Below are 18232 nucleotides of genomic sequence, written 5' to 3' on the forward strand. Positions count from 1 at the left end.
AAAAAAAAATACAATCACTCACTGGAGAATATTTCCAGGCCTGGTGCTGTACCATGGCAGTATCAATAGATACGTGTTTTGTTCTTTCCTCTGAAAACCGTGAGCTGTAGAGTTCACTATTTACACCTACTGCAGAGTTTGTTCTGCGTAACGATAGCACAGGCATGGAATGCATCCTGATAGTGCGAGGGAAGGAGACGCGTAGTGTTACAGAAGGCGCGCCGCAGGAAACAAACCCACTCCACGGGGTGGCGTCTGCTTAGGGTGATCGGACATGCTTTCTTCAAAACTCTTCTGGAGAAGCTTCTAAAATCGAGGGTAGGGAAAGGACAAATGAGCAGGTGCAAATTCTTGGCTGTGTGACAAGAGTTATTTAATCTACCCCATGACGGACCAGCTACGTAAAACCCACAGAGTTTCTGTTAAAGTGCCATGGGCCGACAGCATAACAAAATATAAGGTGTCAATAGAAAATTTCTTTTTTTTCCTTTTCAAAACAAGAGTTCACTGAGAATCAGCAATAATAGAATATGCTGTATAAACTATTCTCTACAAAGGTCGATCCGAGTTATTTACAATTGGAACGTCGATACAAAAGAAGGCATACAAGTTATCCAGGTCGCTTGTTTTTGTTTTATGGCTGACAGGTCTACGCGCTGCGTGATGCTTAACAGCCAGAGCTTTCGGGCCTTGACGCTGGCGACAGGACGTCAGGAGCTCTTCAGGCAAGACGGGGGTGTGCGCAGTCAGGGGGCCCGGCGGGGCAGACCGAGCACCGAGCACCCAGCACCCGGGGCGCGCGCCACGGAAGACCACCGAAGACCTCCCCCTCGGACCGCTTTCTCGCGGTCTGGTCCGGCCGAACTCCGAGAAATCAAACCCAAAGAACACCTCAGCTCTGCCTTCTGTTTCCAAGCCGCAAGTCTTCAGTCCAGCGCCGTAACGTAAACCTGGGGAGGGTGGCAAAGGAGGAAGTACGGCGGGGTGGGGGGAGGGAGGGTTTCCCTTTTTGCTCGGTTTTCCAGAAATGTCCTCACCTTGGTCAGAGCCGGTCTCTCAGCGGTGTAAGCAGCGTTCGGTGGGGAGCCTCTCGAGTCCAGCTTCCCAGGCGAGACGTGGAGAGGAAGATGTTGGAACCCACTGACCCGCCCCGGGAGTCCCTGTCCGGGCATTTTTCGCAGAAGCAGCCGCTTCATCGTGCCACCTTGTACCCCCTCTCTGAGTGCAAGAGTTTGTAGATCAGCGGGTTCTGTTGCTGAGATTTTGTTTTGTTTTTTACTCCTGAAAGTTTTCCAACTCAAAATAAATTATAAAAAAACAAGACTTCTAAAACCAAACGAGACAAAAGTTGTGCAAAAAATAACAAAGATATGTACACACTTTTCAGTCTGAAGAAATGTACAATAAAAACATAATTCAAAGAACGTTTTTAAAAATAGAAACATTGCTTAAACTTTCCTAAGTTTCATATTGTTTCTGAAACTATTCTGGTCAGTTAGCTCTGCAATATAGTAAAACATAAATTATTACAAAATTAACACTATAAAAATTTACTTTAAGAATATCTTCTAAACTTTTTTTTTCCAAAGGGTCTAACCTTATTATAATTTCTTAAACATTTATAAGTCTTAAAATCTGCCTTAAGTTTTTTTTTAAGAAGAAAAAGTAACATTCATCCCTTCAGTTTGTAGTCTTTTCCTTTTTTCCCCCAAGACATAAATAAGCCAGCATCTAAGTGCACTTTTAACACTGTAGAAATAAAAATGAAATCATCTGAACTCATGTCCTGGTATTTGATAGCAACTCCTGATTTTAAAAACATCTTCATTTCATATTAAAAAGGTTTGAAATCCTCTAAGAAACACTGTCAGTGCAATTCCACGGAGGCAAAGCACTCCACCTGCCTCGGGTCTTTGCGGATTCGGATTGCGTGGTGAAGCTTAGCAGTAGTCTCATCTTTGGGCTGGGGGAGGGGGCAGAAAGAGAATCTTCCGGGTGCGGATGAGGCCTGTGCCCAGCGAGGCCACGAGCAGTGCACTCACGTGGGACCTGAGGCTGGGGCAAGCCCTCCCAGCATCCCTGCTGTGTCTTGGGCTAAGAGCCTACATGGCTGGCGCAGAACACCTAGTTCCTACCGCGATCCCCAACCTGATTACCACTGCCTGCCAGAGCTTATGGTATTGCTGGTTCTTTTCAAAACTCCAGTGTGATCAGTTCTACAGCTGCGGGGCTCCAATGTCCCTGGCTCTTCCAAGTGGTTCCTTCTGGGACGGCTGGTTCTGAGTCGGGTGCCATGGCAGTGCAGGGGGCTTGGGGAGGACAGGAAATGCTAGCGCTGATTTTCCCAAGGGATTCAACACATTAACCACCCCCCAGAAGCCTGGACAGCTGCTGGAGGGCCGTTAGCAGCAGTGGTCCCCAGGGAGTGGCTGCCTGACATCCCTCTCTCTCTCTGGCTCACTCAGCTCCGCACCCCAGGATGGACTCTGCAGAGTGGACTCCTAACACAGGTATTCAGTTCTCACCGTCTTTGGTGGGTTATGGTCCTCTACCCCTCATGCTCTGCTTCCTGCCACCCTGCCAGGCCACTGCAGCCCCTGTCCCTGACCCAGCTGCTTAGCTGGAAGTGACATTGGATAAACCACACCATCAAATGGCCGGTTCTCTATGCTGCCCCCAGCATTGGGCTCCAGCCATGGTGGGCTGCAGAAACCTGATGAGAGCACCCCACTCCCCTGCTCTCAGCTCCCCAGCGTGCTGTCTGGAGGGACCTGTGACAGCCAGCTCCTTCTGAAGAGCAGCGGGGACCCAGGGAGTGGCAGGTGGAAGCTGGAAGGGAAGGGGTGGGAGAGGACCAGGAAGCAAAGTGTTCTGCAGGTGCTAAAGGTCAAGAGCTTTAGATGGAGCAGGCCCGGAAGTGACACTCTGCCACGTCTGCCGTCCGGGCTGCAGCAAAACAACGGGGTGCCGTAGCAGCATCAGGAGCCGGGGAGGGACCCCCGCATGTGGAAGATGTATACGCGTGGTAAACGGAAGGAAAGACAACGGAAACAAAACACTGGCATTGTTTGCTGCAAGTATCAGATTCACGGTCTCTTGCCTTTTTCTTCGAAAATAAAAATTTGCTAATTTTTCAAAAATTTAGGAGAAGAAGAAAAGGCCAGAGCCACAGGTAGGGCACGGGAAAACAGCTTCTCTCCCACGGCCCAGTCCCCTCCCCCTCCTCCCGCCGCGGCCTCCCGAGGCGCGACCAGGAAGCCAGGAAGTGGTTTGGAAGTGGCTTCACAGTCTTGTTATGGAAGAGTCCTTATCCTGCCAGGTCTGTTTGTGTTCTTCTAGGAAAGAAAAGAAAATCTGTCTCAAAACCACACATTTGCGGGGACCCACGCGCGTTCCAGGCCGCGGCCCCGCCTTCTCCTCTGGGGCAGGAAAGGTGACGCCCCACACCTGTGTACGGCTTCGACAAGCGAGGGGGGTGACTGGGAGAAAGGACTCCACACATGCCATGTCAGGTGGTCACAGAGGAGGGCTCAGCCCCCAGTGCAGTGGAGATTCATGGCGATGGGGATGAGCGACATCTTTTTTGTTTTTCTCTATCAGTTCACCTATTCCCATGCAGCTGGTAGATGAGACAGTGAGTTATTTAAGGAAGAAGCACCTATTTGGGGTGCACATGGAGGCTTCGCAGTCTGGATTCTGGGCTCAAGTTACTAAGTTAGCTCCTTAGTCCAGCCATCTTCATCTATCACAAGGGTGTGACAATCTTGTCCCCCACAGGGCTGCTAACAGGTTTTAAACGTATGCGACAAATATAAAGGACTCAACAAGTGGCCGCTAGTGTTGTTACTGTATTTGTCAGGACTGACCACTGGCATTTTGGGTTTGCAGGAGGTGCGCCTGGAGCTATACATGCGCCATGCTGGGTAAGGGCAAGAGGCCTGGCACAGGCCAACTGCCTGAGCATGGACCTGCCTGCCTCCCCGCATCAGCTTCCGTGATGGACTGCAGTTGCCCAGCGGTGATAAGGGCCTTAGTGACGCAGAACGCTGGGGAGACACCCCTGGTTCTGGGCATACAAAAACTTTTTTTTTTTTGCCATAGTTTTTGCCCAGGCTCTAACCCAAGATTTGTGGAAAAATCCCAAAGGGCAAAATGCAGATGGAACAATTGCTATTTGGTGTCTACAAAACGTAAGACAGCAGAACAACACAGCTAATATAAGGGTGCTTTGAGAAGCTGGTGGAAGATGAGACTCAAGGGTAGGTTTTTCTAGCAACCTTCTGAAGTGCCCTAGTGTGTGTGTGTGTGCACGCGTGTGTATGTATCCGCCAGTCATGTATCAGTCACAATCCTACCTCCCTACCTCCCGTTCTCCCCCAGACACACCCGCTCCATTGGAGCAAATCATTTGTCATTGGGTTTACCCAGTGATGACTCCCACGTCTCAAGTTCAAGAACCTGCCAAGTGTACCCTGCATATCCCCACCACACAGCGGAACCCAAGCAGTAGCTCCAGCTTCCGGAGGCCTTTGAGAAAACCACGGATGGACACTCGCCCTGGGCCACGTGCCTTAGACAACAGCATCTGAGTTCATTTCACAATAGCCTTAGGAGGTCGGCATTCAGTTCGCCATCTGACAGATGTAAAACCCCGAGGGTCAGAGAAGTAGCCTGCCTAGGATCACACAGCTGGTCATAACCACAATAGCTCACACTACGTGTTTGTTCCACATCAAGCATTTTCCAGAGGCTTCGAGTGAATGAAAGTGACTTTATCCTCACAAAAGCCATACGCGGGAGGGCCATTGTGAGCCTCACTTTATAGAGGAGGAAATGGGAGCACAGAGAAGTTAGGGAACTTGTCCAAGGGCACACAGCTCGTGAGTGCAAGGTGCACACTAGACGCCAGCCAGCTGTGCTCTCTCCTGCAGGTGAGACTTGACCCAGGGCCTGTCCCCAACACCCACGCTCGTTCCACTCTGCTGACGACTCTGGAGCCGTCTCCCCTGGTCACTTACCGGTCGGCTGTGTCCTGGACTGGATATGCTCGAAGGGCTGGACTGTGACAAAGCTAGGCTGCTATTTTTCCCAACCTGAAAAACACCAGCGAAGCCTTGCTCAGACACTGGTGCCAGCGTAGGCCAGGCCCACCGACAGCCTGTGCAGCGTGCCTCACTCCCTCGCGGCGCTTCAGAACTGGCGTTTCCATCTTAGATCACGGAGAGAATGCACACGTGCCTCCGGGATGCTGCTCTCCTTCCCCAAGGAGGAGCGGAAGGGCGGGGGACTCCCAACTCTGCCCGTTCCAGATGTGAGGATGAAGGCATCTGGTCCCAAGCCAGGTCCCTCCTGGGAGCACTGGGGCTCGGCTTTCCCCACTGCGGCCCACTGGTCGCACAAGCTCACTTGCCTCGGACCTGCAGTCCCAGGCCCATCTCGCTGCCAGCCCAGACTCTCTGGGACCAGCTGTGAATCCCACACCTGGATCTTCTTCTGGGTCCGTTTTCCCGCCAGGAGACACAGTGGTGACACAGCGGTGCTGGGCTTCCCCTTAAGGGCAGGGCAGGAGGATGTGCCTGAGCTGGGGTCCCAAGAAGGCAGCACAGGGCATGTGACAGCGGTGGCTGGGCTCTTCCCCTGAGACTGTGCTAGGCACACACTGGGCTGGCTCCTCATGGGTGGTTACCCCGCATCCCCATCTCGTCTGCCTTTGGCCCATCAGCAGCTCACCCGCACATTGACCCACCTTGGCATACTGACACGTGCAGGGCATTCACAGCCCAATGTAATACCTCTGTGGCCAACTAAGCAACTAAACAGAGCCCTGAGCTGTCCTCAAAGCACAGGCTTATCTTGGGCCTCTTGACAACGTGCTTGGCCTCTCTGCTAAGGGAATCATCACAGATACCAAAGGTCCTCTCCTTGCCCTGACACCCGGAGATCACCAGTGGTGATGCTGGTCAAAGCCTTTCTTAAAAAGTGTCAAGCACTGGGCCAGTGCTGTGGCTCACTAGGCTAATCCTCTGCCTGTGGCGCCGGCACCCCGGGTTCTAGTCCTGGTTGCTCCTCTTCTAGTCCAGCTCTCTGCTGTGGCCCGGGAGGCCAGTGGAGGATGGCCCAAATGCTTGGGCCGCTGCACCTGCATGGGAGACCAGGAGGAAGCACCCGGCTCCTGGCTTTGGATCGGTGCAGCGCCGGCTGTGGTGGCCATTTGGGGAGTGAACCAACGGAAGGAAGACTTTTCTCTCTCTCTCTCACTATAACTCTCCTTCTGTCTCTCTCTCTCTCACTGTCTAACTCTGCCTGGCAAAAAAAAAAAAAAAAAAAAAAAGTGTCAAGCACCGAGGCCCACTGCATTAGGGACCCATGGTGGCCAGGACCCATGGCGGCCGTGAGACGCATCCGCGTGTGTGGCTCCCCTCCTTGTGGGCGCTCTCCGGGGGACGCACATCTGTTCTCCACACTCTGGGCTGACTCATCGTATCTACTGTGCATTTCGTACAGTCCCACGGACCCAAGAACCAGCAGAGCAACAGTGACTCAACGCCGAAGCACCCCGTTTGCGGCATGGAGGCTAAGGGCCCGCACTGCACAGCCAGAATGCCTGGGTTTACATCCCGGCCCTGCTGTTACTTGCTGAGTCCCTTGCTTAGCCTTCCGGTGCCTTGGTTTTCTCATCTGTAAAACGGGGGTCATAGCAGGTGGTTATCACATGAGTTAATGCACGTGCCATGCTCTGGGCAGAGACCACCACCTACGTCAGCTGCTAGGACTCCGCCTAGAATGCATGACACACACTGCGTGGCCTTGCTGCTCAAGGTGTCATCTGCAAACCAGGGGCAGAGGCACTGGAGGAAGTGCAGACTCCTGGGTCCCACCCCCAAGGGATGCTCTCTCCGAATCTGCATTTTCACAAGGCTCCCAGGGGCTGTGTGCCCACACGCTGGAGTTTGAGGAGCCCTGCCTATGTTCTGCCCTCCGTCCTGAGGCTGCGGGTGGCAGTGACTTTAGTGTCCAGGTGGGCCCTGTGGGTGCAGGCCCCCGCCCCCGCACCCCTGCACCGGGGGTCGGAATGGTGCCCCAGGCGCCAGTGAGAGGGCCTGCGTCTCCCCCTCCTCTCACCTTGGCCTCGGTTTGCAGCTTGTCTGGCCCTTGAATTCCAAGGTGGCTGTTTCCCATGTGTTTGTGATTTGTGAATCCCCCTCGGGAGGTGCTCTTCGTGAGGTTTTAACAAGTCTCATAAACGGCGACACAAAACAGCAAAACATCTTTTTAACAACTGCCTCCCATCTTTCCAAAGTCCTCCTCCCTAGATGGGGCTGGCCCACTGCCTCCCGTGGCTGCTGCTACAGGCTCCAGCCACGCGGCCCTCCAGGTGCAGGCTCCTGGGCACACGAAGCCCCACAGAGAAAACCCTGGGCTGGGCCCCGCCCCCCGCCCACTGCTCCTGGCTGGGTGGGGCTGGGCTTTCCTAAGCGGGTCCCAGTGCGAAGAGAGAGAAGGGATGTGGGGGTGGGAGCAGAGCTCAAGGCAAGGCAGGCACACTTTCTCCCTGGACCTACCCCATCGCCCCAGCTCCCTCACAGCACATGCTCCTGCTGGGACCATGGCCTTGAACGCTTTGATGGCTGGCATTGAGCTGCACTTTTACTTCAGGAAGGACAGAACTATACCAGCAGGAGGCGGGGTCCAGGCGGCTGGGTGAGGCGAGGGAAGCAAGTACCAAGAGGGGGACACAGCGGCCCCTCCACTCCCCAGGGGAGTCCCCGGCTCCCTGCTGAACCAGCCCGGGGGCCTCGAGCTCTCCCTCCGAGAAGTCCACCAGCTCAGCGCCTGAACTCCTTAATGAGACGGTCCCCAGGCCCTCCGGAGACAGCGAAGTGGGGAACCTCGAGTGTCTGTCTCTCTCTGTGCCTCCGTTCACTGGTCTGTAAAGGCGTGCTACCCACGGCCCCAGCCGCCCTAGCTGGCTCTGAGGACTACACGAGTAACAGCCGGCAGGCGCTGAGAACAGTGCCTGGCCCGTAGCGAGAGTTAGACCAACTGCTCTCAAAGCAGAGGGCCAAGATGGCCTAAGGGGTGGACGAGGCGAGGAGCCACGCCCGCGGTACCTGGCTGAAGCCCCCGGCTAAGCAGGGGCGCGGCCCAGCTCCCCCTGCCCCCCAGAGCCGCTGAAGGCCGTGCCAGGAGGTCCCTTACCTGCCGAGAGGAGGTGCTGTTACCGGGGTCCGGCACCGGGGCCAGCAGGCCGGGCGGGTTCTTTTTGTGAACGTTATTCATACCAGGCATTTTAGTGATCTTACAGCCTTTGCTACTAGAACTCGAGTTCTTACGCTTTTTTCCTTCTGATTTGTCAAAAGAGAGGGGCAGAGAAGACACGGCATTGTGTGAGGCCAGAGAGAGGTCCCCCGCGTGGAGCGCGAGGGAGGGCACAGAGAGGGGACAGGAGTCGCTGCTGCCGCCCACAGCGCCCACCTGTCTCACTAGGTCCGCGGGGCCGCCGGGCAGCGGGGTCCGTCCTGAGGGCTCCAGTTTGGCACCGAGTGGGCTCACGCCATTGTTTGTGTTGTGCACAGACAGACTGTTGTAGGGAGGGCCCGGCTGATAGGAGTTCAAAGCTGAACTGGCATTCAGCACACAGTTCTTTCTGTGGGGCCCTGACAATGGAGACGCGAGGGAGGTCTGCAGGGACAAGGAGGAGGAGGAGGAGGTGGTGGAGGAGGAGGAGGAGGAGGAGGAAGTCGAAGGCTGCGGCTTCCTCTTTTTGTTACTTGGAGACTCGTCGCTACGGGCGGACAGGTCCTTGACTTTGGAGGATTTGCTGGCTTTGACTTTGGATGGCTTGTGGGATGGGGAAGGGATGACGGCTGGCACCGAGGACACGGCGGATGGGGCCTTGAAGGTTGAGTCCATGATGCTGAGGGTTGTGGCCACATGGGGGAAAGCTGGGGTGTGGGACATGAGGACGCGCGGGTCCGGCGATGCCACAAAAGCTGCGTCTGAGAGCATGGCTGATGTCATTATGTAAGAAGAGGTGAGTCTCGAGCTGATGGGAGCTGAAGGCAGATACACAGCACTGGGGTTGCTGAAAGGCTGCAAAACGGATGCTGGCACGGGGGTGGTGATGTGGGCTGCTGGCGAGGGCATGGGGCTATCTGCCGCAGGAGGGATCTTCCTAAACACGAGAGAAGTCAGAGAGAAACAGTGAGACGGCGGCCGGCGCTGTGCGGGGGGCGCGATGAGGCTCGAGCACAGGGCTACAGAGAACACCCGGCAGCACCAGACGATGGAGGATGGAGCCTGGAAGGATGGCGGGTCGGAAGCATGGCCCTTCCTCACCGAGCCCCGTGCAACGCTCAGCGGCGGATCCCTTTCGGGTTTTCAGATCCCTTTCTCTGTGCTTGGCTACCGGAGAATGGCTGACTCGGGTTCATGAGCGAAAGGCAAACGTTATTTAGAACATAAATTTCCCTAGTGGGATCCCCCTCCTCCCCACTCTCTCATTGATTTTTTTGGGGGGAGGGAGGAGTGTCGGGGCAGTACGGAGGTGGTTTCTAAGGAGAAGGGGTCATTTCCTGTTTCGATCCTGGTGTGCAGTAAGAAGCGAGGACAGGGCTTAGCCACCTGCACAGGCTGCCCGGAGCGTCCCCCTCCGCCACTGCAGCTCACGCCTGTCCTCTGCTTGCTCACTCTACTCTTGGGAGGGGGAGCTACAAAGTCCCTCCCCGCCCCCTGCATTTGCTGTCTGCAGCCCTGCTCGTGGCCACTGGCTCCTAGTGGGCTCAGGAGATGACACATTTGTCAAGGTGCCCAGAAACCCCACCGATTTCACCCCCACCCCGCCTTCTCTTTCACCCAGAGGAGCTACCCTAGAGGTGTGCCTGCCCTTTAGCAGGTCTCCCTGTCCCCGTGTTAGGAAAAGGTAAGAGTGCAGGGACCCTCATGTGTCCAGAGAAGGGGGCAGGAACTTCTAGTGGGTTCTGAAGATACGTGCCAGCTGTGGGTAGGAGGAGGACATGGGATGGAGAGGGGAAAGCTGCTGTTTTCTTTTTCAGTCTCCCTGGAACTTGGCGGGGGTGCCTGAGAGCAAACTCCCCGAGCCGAGGCCAGCACCAAGCAGCGGGGCCACTCTTGGGATCTCTTTGCAGACCCTGTCTTGGCTTATGCTGAAACAGCTCTCCCTTCCGATCTGTGGCTGGGGCCGCCACTGCTGCTGCTCTGGGGTTGGAGGCTGCAGTAGGCACGGTGGCTGTGGGGTCACCATTGCTTCCTCATTTTGCCAGAAAGGAGCCTGAGCTTGGAAGCCATGAGTGTTGTCAAGGCGCTGGCATACCCAGACATAAGGAGCCGTCTTCCTGCTCTGACAGCAGCACTTGCAGGCGGGTGAGCCTGGGCTGCAGTGGGAGACAGGGGCTACCCTTGGGGGCTACCCTCCCAGCCGTAGCACCAAGCCTGGGTGCCAGGACACCCTGGTCAGCAGCCACTGGAAGCATAAATGCCTCTGCAGAGCCCCTCCCTGCCTGCCTGGGCTTGGGTGGAGCCGGTGGCTTCCGTCTGTAGATGGGGGCCAGCGGAGTCCTCGGGCTCAGTAACACAGTGCCTTTGACTGTATCAGAGGGAGGAGATCAAATACAAGAGAAAAATGTTGCCGGACCCACGGCAGCCATGGCGCTGCTGGAGGACTTACTTTCTCTCAAGGCTAAAGAACATAACCAATCCTGTGGGCACTAAAGGTGCTCCAGACATACGAGTTGCAATGAATGGATGCGTGAACACATGGATGGATGGATGGATGGGCGGATGGGCAGGTGGATGGTGAGCAGCAACATAACCGTACTGTCCGGGACGAGGCATGCTGGGCAAGGACTCCCAGGTGATGGGCCTGCAAGGTCTACACGCAGCCGCACGACTGTCTGGCACTGCGCAACCCTTCCTCACTGGGCTAGGCGTGAGGCAGCAGCGTGCTTCCCTGCTCTCTTTGTGGCCTTGTTGTGCTAGCACAGGCATCCCACGCAATCTTTCCTCAAGTCCGGGTTCCTCACCAGCTAAAGGGGAGACGGCAGGACTCGCGGCCAGAAGTCGGCAGCCATCTGTGGCGAGGCGTTATTGACAAACGCCAGATGGCTCGTGTGGAGAGGACCCTGAACGGGGTCTACTTTGCTTGTCCTGATTTACAACATCGCCGCGCACTTGCACTGGCAGGCAGAGCTGCGGTCCTAGGTCTCAGCTGGCTCTCTCTCTAGGGCATTGGGTGGGCGCTATTTGGGGGATGCCTGCTGCCCCTCCCCTCCTTCTCCCCAAGAAGTGGGGCAAGTGTGGGGCAGCTCACTGTCTCCAGGAGCGCCGTGCCCTGGTGCTAAGCAGTTCGTGTGTCTTTCTGGGTGCCAAAGGGCAGCGGGTTTCAGCTGGGTTGGGCTGTTGTCCCCGTTTCAAGCTCTGCACCCTGGCCTGGGGAAGTCCTGTACAGAAGCCCACAGATGCGAATGCATTCCATCCTCCCCCGCCAGCTGGCGTGGAGCTCCAGATGCTGACCTGGCTGAAAGAGAATACTGTGTTGGCGTCTCCTGATGCAGAGTTAAATGCTTGTTAAAGAAAAAAGAGTCTTGACCGTTCCTTTTCTTCCTAATGTCTTCCACGCCCCCATCGGCTGCCATCCCTCCAGGTTCGGGCCCGTCGGGGCCTGGGGTTTGGGCAGCGAGGCTGAGAGGGCAGCGGGGTGCTACGCTCTCCAGAGTTGACACCCAGGCAGCCCCAATGTTGCTCAGTGACAGCAGATTGGTTAGGCAAGTCCTGAACAGAGGGGAGGGACCTGACGCCCTGTGGCTCGGGCTTCTGTGCCTGAGGAGGAAAGGAATAGGGAGCGAAATACAGATCAACACATTCCTTCCACGTGCCCTGGACCCACACGTCCACGACAGAGCAGGGCCGGCGCGGGGCTGGCTGCCGCCCCGGGGAACGAGCGTAGGAGGACCACACCACCAGTCACGGAGAACACGGGACCCCCGCATGCAGCGCCCACTGGCTGGGGAGTTGAGCGGACACAAATGGAGATCGTGGGGTGCCCTTTAGACACACCAGGCAGGCCCAATACGAGGCAAGAAATGACAAGCTTCTCTTGTGGCCCTCTCCTTCTTCATCGGGAATGTCTACTAGGTCCACCGTGAGAGCATGGCCTGTGTCCTGGGAGATCGGGGCTGGAAGCTCTGTGGGCATTGTCCCACAGAGACCCAGGGTACTACAGCTGCCCAGGGGAGAAGGGAAACCTGGGAAGGGGCCAGTGTGGGGTTCTATTCCTGCCTGTTCCCTCCCACCTCCTGGGGTCTCCCTGGGCAGGGGCGGAGTCTGGGTAGGGGTAGGGGGGGCCCAGCCTTCTGTGATTCTGTTGGGCTGTGATATCTTGAGAGCTCCTATGTGCAGGAGTAGGGCAAGGGGACACCCAGAGGGCTGGCCTTTTATTGCCAAAGGGTGGACAGGGTCTAGGCCTATTCCCACCTTCACAAGGGCATTCTAGCAAATCAGAGTGCCTTCCCTATTAAAATGCAGGTACATTGGGAAGTATTAGAGACTAAAGAGACCTTAGACAGGTGGAACTTTAAGGGTAAAGAAGTATACAATGAGGTGAGCAAGGGGTCCCAGGGAGATGGGAGGGGCCAAAGACAACTTCACCAACTTCACAACAACATTGCTCAGGATCTGCCCTGTTGGCAACCATACGTAATTTTTCACAGGACAGCAAACAACTAGACATTGGTCCACAATCATTATGAAACCTTCGATATTGACATTATAGCATTAACTTAAAAACAGTAGCATATTCCCAATGCCTTTAGATGCTCAACAATAATAAGAAGGCTTTTTACCACCGTTAAGCAAGATCTTGTCTCCTTTTCATTTAGTTCACAAGACCACTAACCCCAAAATGACCTCCGGAGAAAACAGAGGGCACAACATATCGTGCGTGTTGGAGAAGGGCGGGCAGTGAAGCATCAGGAGCGAATCCTGGTTTCCGGATCACTCCGACCTAAGAGAAGCCAAGCACTGCGTTTTATGTGGGAAGTCGGGGCTCAGAGAGTCGTGGTGCAGCTCTGACCGGACAGCGTACAGAAAGCGTCACTTACTTCCACATCTGTGAGTTCAAGTGTTTTTCTACCATGGAGTTTAGTGCGAATCGAAAACGATCCCATCTTCTATCAAACACATAGTACCCTCGTCCCATGAGGCGACTCCCGAATGAGCAAAACTGTGAGAAAAAAACATTTTAATTTTGATTACAGGTTAATAAGCTAATATAAAGCATACAGAGAAAGATAACATTTGCATAAAAACACACAGGGGCACAATTGTACTCAAAATAAAGAAGCAAATGGTACGGGAGCCAAAAATATCTCTGTGGTGCTGTCATCTGAGCTGGGTACCCTGCCGAACCTCGCGCCGTAACTCAACAACAGCTACGTTCCATTTCCTGCGGCGCTCACGGCTACGCTTCCTACTCCTAGGACTGAGCCAGCTTGTGAGGTTAAACGGACCCCCAGCGACCCAGCCCCCGGCAGCTGGTTCTCGGCTGTCTCCGTGAGGAAGGCGGTGCTTCTCTAACTTGTCATCACAGTCAGAGACTGCCTGCTCTGGGGCCCTCAGTCCCCTGTTCTGATCCAACATCAGCAGAGCCACCTCACTTCTGATAGGCTGAACACCGTCGCTGCTCACACCTGGTCCTCACTGCCACCTCCCAGCGACCCTTGCGGGCTGCCCAGGAACAGGTCATGGCCTCCAAGCTTTTGCTCACATGGGTCCCTCTGCCTGTAGGCTCCTTCCCTCTCCTCCTTGTCAATCACACTCCCCCAGGCCATAATCAACATTCTCATTTCCAATTGGCCCTCACCTGATTGGTCTTCCCACCAGCACACCTACCATGTCCCTACTGGACGGCTGTTTTATGGGATATAGGCCTATGTGCCTGACTCAACTGTCACGTTGAGACCCTCATCAGTGTGAGCACAGTAGGGATTTTCGCTAAAGAACAGACTCACAAAAGAACAAAGCCTCCCAAAATGTCTAAAGTAAACCATGACACTTAAAACACATGGCTGAAATACGGACCATCGGATATTTGATAAACACTGCTTTTTTAAAAAAATTTTTTTATTTTATTTTTGACAGGCAGAGTGGACAGTGAGAGAGAGAGAGAGAGAGAGAGAGAAAGGTCTTCCTTTGCTGTTGGTTCACCCTCCAGTGGCCGCCGCGCCGGTGCGCTGCGGCCGGCGCACCGTGCTGATCTGGAGCCAGGAGCCAGGTGCTTCTCCTGGTCTCCCATGGGGTGCAGGGCCCAAGCACCTGGGCCATCCTCCACTGCCTTCCCAGCCACAGCAGAGAGCTGGCCTGGAAGAGGGGCAACTGGGACAGAATCCGGTGCCCCAACCGGGACTAGAACCCAGTGTGCCAGCGCCGCAGGCAGAGGATTAGCCTATTGAGCCGCGGCACCGGCCAATAAACACTGTTTGATTATGCTATGAGGACAACCAGAAGGCCAGGAGATAGAAATGCAAGAGGCAGGTCCCTGGGAAGGTGACATCTGGCCGATTCAGAGCTCAGGTGAGTGTGCAAATAGCCCTGTAACACAAATGCGGCTTCTGCCCCTCCTCTGGGCCTCACACCAGCTCCCTGGCCTCCATCCCACATACAGTGCTGAGTTGGCACTCGTCCCACGAACCCATCCGGGAACCAGCCTTTGCAGCAGTTCTCAAGAGGCAATGCAAGGCCTTCCTTGTTCTGCTTCTGCTTGTGTCTCACTTTTTTTTTTTTTTAAAGATTTATTATTTTTTAAAATTTATTTGAAAGGCAGAGTTACAGAGACGCAGAGGCAGAGAGAGAGAGAGAGAGAGAGAGAGAGAGGTCTTTCATCCGCTGGTTCACTCCCTAAACAGCTGCAACAGCCGGAACTGGGCTGATCCAAAGCCAGGAGCCAGGAGCTTCTTCCAGGTCTCCCACGTGGGTACAGGGGCCCAAGGACTTGGGCCATCTTCTACCGCTTTCCCAGGCCATAGCAGAGAGCTGAATCACAAGTGGAGCAGCCAGGACTTGAACTGGTGCCCATATAGGATACTCGTACTGCAGGTGGTGGCTTTACCCACTACGCCACAGTGCCAGCCCCTTGGGGGATCTGCAATAGTCTTGCCCCCCCCCCCCCCCATCAGATCTGGTTCTGCCGATGAAGAGCGCTCCTCTGCACCTTCACAGTAAGTTCTCACTGACAAGGCAAGGAGATGGGCAAGGGAATTTCCCAAAGTGGACGCTGGGCTCCAGCAGCATGTGGGAGCTGCTCAGGTCTACACCTCATTTCTTCCTTTGACTTAGTTGCTAAAGGCACACCGAGCAGAATTTGTTACAAAACATGATTCCACCTGTCAAGTGGCCATGAGAGGAAGGACAAAGCAAAGAAATGAATCCCCGGCCTTTCTACTTAGACTAGCATACACGCGTGTGCCATGTCCGGTTTAGCTGGTAGTGTATCTGTTGGACCAGTGTCTTGATGCACTCCGGAGTTGGGCCTTCTGGTCAAACTTGGGAGCTGGAGACAGGTCTCTATCTCCACATGCACGCAGGGCTGGGGGGCCCACAGGCTCCTGGAGGGTACTTGATGCCCTCGGCAGAGCTGCGGCTCCTCGCTGCGGGGTCACTCTGGCAGACTCTCGTGGCCGCTGACGTCAGCAGGCCCACACGTGCACTCTGCTATCCGATGGCAGCAGTTGACAGGCACCTGGGCAGGAGTCACGGCTGGTTTTATCCGGTGTCACTGTAATCCCTCCCTTCTCCACACGGGTCAGTCTGGGGCAGGCATGGGACGCATCGGACAGATCCAGAATGCTGGGGGCCTTCTAGGAAGGTTTTCTTTCCTAGTGAAAGAGGTCTTGGACGGAGGCCCCTTTTCTGTCCCGTTGTGCACAGAATGCAGCTGGAGCTGTCACAGGTGCGTACATGCAGATCCCGCACGAAGGGTGAGGAGAGCTGCAGGTTCTCCCTCCGCTCTGTGACATCGTGCTGAAGCTGAGCAAAGCCTGGAAGCAGCCCTCTCTAGACTTCTCGCTATGCGACACGATGAGATGACCTTGACGCCTGCCTGCTGTGAGCTGAACTCCCAATTACTGAGAGGCAAAGGCATTCCTTGTGGGCCCTGTCTCCTTCTGCACTCGCCCGGGGGTGCGGCCTCAGGCTGTGAGCACCACCCTCAGAAACAGGAAGTGGATCTGCCCTTCACTCACTTGGGCTCACAGGATCTTCCTGCAGGATCCATTCTGCCTACCCAGTCCCTGGACGTTAGAGATGGGCAGAGCTGACCCAGCAGGGCTGAGGCTGGCACCAGAATAGCCCACCATGCGAGCCCCGGCTCCAGGCCCCCTTGCCAACAGTACCACCCGGCACCCCCTGGCAAACAGAAACACCTGGATTTCAATGTGAAGTGGATTCACTCAAGGAATTGGAAAGAAAGCTGTGGTTCTGTTCCTCAGCAGCCACGCGGATGTGACGTGCTTCTCCCTTCCCCTTAACCCCCACACCCACACTCCCTCGGCTCTGCTGCCACATGCTCACACCTGCTAACGGAGGGGACACGCTGACACGCTGACACGCTGCTAAGGCGATGATTTCCAGGCCAGGTGAGCCCGGCTAACTGCGGACGTCACAAGCTCCATTTTTAGACGGGCAAGGCCAGCAGGCCGGCTCCCGAGGGCACTTCTACAAACACCGCTTCCCAAGCACTCTGGCTTCCAGGTGGGCTGCGACACTCAGGGCTTTAAAGGCTCTGATCAGCCGGGAGCGTCTCCTTTGCCTCTGTGATGTTCAAGGGCATTTTCAAGAGACTCATTCAAATTCAGAGTCATAAGCCTTTAGGTAAAACACTGTTCTGCAACGTTCCCTTTGGATATCTGAGTGCCTGCAAAGTACGGGGTGGGGGTGGGAGGGACCCGCGAGACGGAGGCCTACCGCAAGAGGTCTGGGGTGGTGCGTTGAGAACTGACAGTCTAACTTCTCAGATTCCTCAGTTCCGTCCATCTCCCCTTCATCACTGGACAGGCGGCTGGCGAGGTCACCTCCGACCAGGGCCACGGCAGGCTCTGGAGTGTAGCCGCTGTGATTTGAAGACGCGCTGCTGCTTATGCTGTTTGCAGAGGATGGTCTACAGGCAGGAAGGGAGAACCAGCAGAATGAATTTCCTGAGGCACACTGGGAAAGGCAGGTGGGCGGCAACTCTGCCCTGGAGGGGCAAAGCGGGGGTGGAAGAGCTAGCAGTGACCCCCAGAGTTGGGTTCCGCCCTGGCGGCTGCCCAAGGGGTGCAAGGCAGTCTCAAGGGAGAAGCCCAACCCTGGCAGCAGGGAGTGACAGACTTAACCGAACCTCACACTCATCTGGGAATTCGTGCCAGGCTGGTCTCCCAGCTGCACATCTGTAATCTGTACTTGCCTCAGAGTTGCTTCCCTCTGGAAGTGAGGCCTGACAGGAGGCCAACCAGGTGATCAAGAGCAGACTGAGTCCCAGGAGTGCAGAAACACCCTCCCAGAACAGCTTCTCCGTCACCGAACCATGGCTGTTATGAAATCATGACCGTCTTGGCATGAAAAGGGTTTTGTCCCAGTGCTGGGCCACTTGTCCCTTACCTCACAGCCAGGTCTATTTCTTAATACCATGCCATGGATAGCTTAATTGTATGTTCTGAGGCATTTAAATTAAAAAAAAAAAAAAGTTATTTCCTTGTTCATTTGAGAGTGGCAGAGAGAGAGAGAGGGAGGGAGGGAGGGAGGGAGGAGAGAGGCAGAGAGAGGGAGAGAGAGAATAAGAGATCTCCCATCCTCTGGTTCATGCTCTGAATGTCCCCAGCAGCCAGGGATGGGCCAGCTGTAGTTAGAAGCTCAGTCCAGATCTCCTAATGTGGTGGCAGAGACCCAACCTTGAGCCATCATCACTGCCTCCCAGGGTGGGTATTAGCGGGAAGGGAGAATTAGGAACGGGGCTGGGATTCAAACCCAGACACTCTGATATTGGGATGCCAACATCTCAAGTACCATGTTAACAGCTAGGCCAAATGCCCACCCTGAGTATTTCAGTTTGATAATTTCCTTCCTTAACTTCGTTCCTCCCTCCCTCCCCTCCCCTCCGCAGTCCTCCCCTCCTCTTCCTCTTTCTTTCTGGATGTATGTATGTATGTATGTATGTATTTAAAAGGCATAGTGATAGCGAAAA

General features: G+C 55.1%; 1 protein-coding gene across 9 annotated transcripts in view; it reads right to left on the reverse strand.

The window, feature by feature from the left end:
* Positions 1-356: 356 nt before the first annotated feature.
* The window catches only part of ATXN7L1 (ataxin 7 like 1), a 282673-nt gene continuing 264797 nt past the window's right edge, over positions 357-18232 (reverse strand). For 5 of the 9 annotated variants that reach the window (XM_062215739.1, XM_062215567.1, XM_062216027.1 and 2 more), the window contains 5 exons: positions 16978-17170; positions 13119-13240; positions 8200-9175; positions 5019-5093; positions 357-3335 (listed from right to left, as the gene is read on the reverse strand). In XM_062215739.1, the coding sequence (XP_062071723.1) occupies positions 3294-3335; positions 5019-5093; positions 8200-9175; positions 13119-13240; positions 16978-17170 (1408 nt within the window). In that variant the 3' untranslated portion in view covers positions 357-3293. Of the gene's footprint in view, positions 3336-5018; positions 5094-7122; positions 7237-8199; positions 9176-13118; positions 13241-16977; positions 17171-18232 lie in introns of those variants that run through there. The other 4 variants (XR_009868444.1, XM_062216267.1, XM_062215657.1 and 1 more) reach the window with 4 other exon arrangements.

Source organism: Lepus europaeus, chromosome 1 (genome assembly GCF_033115175.1).
Source record: "Lepus europaeus isolate LE1 chromosome 1, mLepTim1.pri, whole genome shotgun sequence".
Lineage (NCBI taxonomy): Eukaryota > Metazoa > Chordata > Mammalia > Lagomorpha > Leporidae > Lepus > Lepus europaeus.